This window comes from Sitodiplosis mosellana, unplaced genomic scaffold (assembly GCF_009176505.1).
Source record: "Sitodiplosis mosellana isolate CC-2019 unplaced genomic scaffold, AAFC_SMos_1.0 Smas_scaffold_5458, whole genome shotgun sequence".
NCBI lineage: Eukaryota > Metazoa > Arthropoda > Insecta > Diptera > Cecidomyiidae > Sitodiplosis > Sitodiplosis mosellana.
This window is the reverse complement of record NW_022600700.1, coordinates 1-3,240: the sequence shown is the minus strand read 5'-3', so window position 1 is coordinate 3,240 and position 3,240 is coordinate 1. Positions and strand designations below refer to the sequence as shown.

General features: G+C 34.0%; 1 protein-coding gene across 2 annotated transcripts; it reads left to right on the top strand.

Annotated features, from left to right (window-relative positions):
* The first annotated feature begins 694 nt into the window (after positions 1-694).
* Positions 695-1,869, top strand: LOC129572749 (SET and MYND domain-containing protein 4-like). Of its 2 annotated transcripts, none has more exons than XM_055452846.1 (2): positions 695-918; positions 985-1,869. In XM_055452846.1, the coding sequence occupies exon 2, from the start codon at positions 1,005-1,007 to the stop codon at positions 1,650-1,652; it is 648 nt and encodes a 215-aa protein (XP_055308821.1). In that variant the 5' UTR covers positions 695-918; positions 985-1,004; the 3' UTR covers positions 1,653-1,869. The 2 variants fall into 2 exon arrangements, with proteins under 2 accessions (XP_055308821.1, XP_055308820.1); XM_055452845.1 differs by having other exon boundaries at positions 695-922.
* Positions 1,870-3,240: the final 1,371 nt, after the last annotated feature.

The window sequence follows — 3,240 nt, the reverse complement described above, 5'->3', positions numbered from 1 at the left end:
GTGCGAATTCCTCAGACACAGGCACGAAGCTATCAATTCTGATGTTTAAATCAAATCCATGTTTGAAACTTTTTGTTAGAAACTCCACGAGCAACAGTAAATCGGTAGCTAAATTTTTGCAGGATTGATTACAAATTTCATCGCTAACCCATCATTAATAAAATTAGAATATCTTTGTAATTTTTCTAGTTTAAGAGAAGTTCATAAAATAAATTGAGCTCAGATTCAGTTTGCAAACTGATTAGATGAATAAACACAGAAGAAATGAAGGTTTGAATAAAAAATTGTACGAAAATAATCATACTATTTCGCTTTTGACTACCATCCTATCTTTATTTTAAATCACAATTCTAAATATATATCGAAAAATTGCCAATAATATTCCAGATATGTCAGGATTATTGAATTGAATCGAGATTGCATCGTTTCATCACACCCATTATACAGTTAGTGCGCTTCTCATGTTCAATTTTTGAATAAAATTGGATACAAAGTGAAATATAACAGTAACCGTCTTTTTAAATTCCTTTCACAGATAACAGTGTAAACGTCATATTTCAGCTGTATTGGCTGCAAACTGTACATCTGACATTTACACTGCTATTTATGGTGAACGTTCTAGAAAACCGTTAATCACACTATCGTAATATCGCAATGAAATGTGTTGTTATCAGCTTATGCATTTGCCGACTTGGCAGTAGCTACTCACATAATCTTTCAACACGATTTATAATATTCTGAGTAATTCATTTAATACACGTTTACTTTTCATTCAAAACGCCTCTCCGAGATCAATTGGTGATTTGATTCTTATTGAAACAAAGTTTCTTCAAAGTAAAGTTTATAGTATCAAAATTATTGAGCCAACCTCAAGTTTGGTTGTTTGTATTGCTTATTCATTCGAAGCCACATAAAACAGTGAGTATGTATACCTACTTCATGAGAATAAAAATTTCTTAAATTCATGAAAATAATAACTTACAGAAGCACTGATTGAATCAAGCATGGATATTTTATGGAGAAAAGAAACCGTTAAAAATCAGACCAGACACATTGATCTGTTCGCACCTTTGGAAGAAGATGATAAATGGAATGATGAAGCAATGAGAGAATTGAGAACGCTAACATTTCGTAAGGATAATAGAAAATCATCGGAAAGTCGGGAGCTGGGAAATGAAACTTTTGCAGTGAAAAATTGGTCAGGTGCAATGGAATATTACAATCAAAGTTTGCGCTTCGCAGAGATCGGAACCGAGAATGTGGCCTTAGCCTATTCCAACCGATCGGCATGTTTTTTCAAACTAAACATGTTTGATGAAGCATTGGGAGACATTGAACTGGCCAAAAAAGAAAAATTGCCTGAACGCCTTTTGCCAAAGCTTGAACAACGTAAGCAAAAATGTTTGGATTTATTGGAAGCGGTACGACGTGAGCCCGAATATCCACCAGAGCTAGACTATGAACCAAATAAAAATTTCCCTTGTTTGGCTAACAAAGTCGATATAAAACATAACCCAGATTTTGGTCGACATTTGATCGCTAATAGTGACATTCCAAAGGGCAAAACGATTTTGTTGGAAAAAGCGTTTGCAGTCAGTCATATCCAAGATTCATCTATATGCTATACATGTTACCCAATGAACCACATGTAATGCTAAATGTGTGGAATACATACATGAAAATGTAATGCTAAATGTAATGGAAAATGTGTAAAAAATGTGCTTGATTTTAATCTCATTTATACACAAAATTTGTGCACTTTTTTTGTGCATACATTTCGAATTGTTTTCATGGAATTGTGTAAGGAATTATATCAAATTATATGCATATATTGTGCATTTCCATCGAAAAATAAATAAATTAAAAACACTTTATTATATACTGTCTTACAATTCAAAATTTATTATATAAACCAACAAGAATCATATTAATGTATGAAGCAATGGGGTAAAAACTAGTTTGTCTTCATAGTGCAGACAAACCAATTTTGCTTTAACCTTTTCTATAGCGTAATAATGCGCTGGATATTTTTCGTCTTTAGCTACGTATGTGTTAATAAATTTGGATGAAAACGGTTGAGTAAAAAAAATTTCTGGCTTCTTGATTCGACTTCCATTCAAGAAATAATTGTCGTTATGTTTTGTAGCAAAATGAAATTCAACAATTTTATCATCGTTCGTTAAAAACCATTTATCGCCAAATTTTCGGCTGCTCAAAAAAGAATGTGAGCCCAAAGAAATTTGACTATAACGAAAATCAGTTGATCCACTGTTTTCGATCAAATATTTGAGTTCATGGTCATTGCTTTCATCACGCTGTATATCATTCAAATCTAAAGGCTCACGATAGTCCAAGTTAAGTTCGAGTATTCTGCGAGATATTTGTTCTAACGGGCTATTACATGTCCGGAGTTTCAACTTCAGACCGAAAAGAGCATTTTCGAACGGATATGTATCGATTTTCGTTAAATTCCCGAACCTCCTAACATCATCAACTACGTGCGTCAAATTATGAACGTTGCTTCCAATTGATTCGATGCCATACAAATCAATGTTGTCTTCAATATACTCATCAAAACAAACTTGGGCCAGATCTAAGTGACGTAAATAATTGTCATGTGAGCATAATGTTACTGCACAGTGTAGTTTCAGAAAATGATTATATTCTTCCTCTCGAAGAGTTTGTTTCAAAACTACTATTCCTATGTAATGCAGGAAGCAACGAAATTCTGTCCCCTTCCAAAATTTGATGCAGTTCAAATTGCGGACGGATCGGTGTATATCGAATGGCATGTCTGCGTTACAATTTGCTAGTAATGTGTTGGTGTTCCTAATGTCATTCTGATTCCATTTAAACTCAAAGTTATCCTTTTCACCCATCCAGATCAACAACAATCTTTTCATAATTCCCAAATGGAATAAATGTAACGAGTCTGATGTAACGAAGTCAGCGACCATATTAATGGGAAGCTCCTCAATTATCGAATACTCGCGATGGTGTCCTGGATTTGCCCGACTTCTGAAAGAGTCATTCGTTCGTTTTTGGGCATCAATGTGAGGAAAACTCATTCGAGACTTCTGCGTAGAATGTTCGCCAATCGTTGTGCATTTTTGACATCCTTCTGCAGCATTATGATATTTACAGCCTAGAGAGACATTAAGAGAATATTCAAAATACCGAAACGAATCAACAAACGCTAAAAATGAAATTAAAGTACTGAAAACATAGACGAAGTACCGA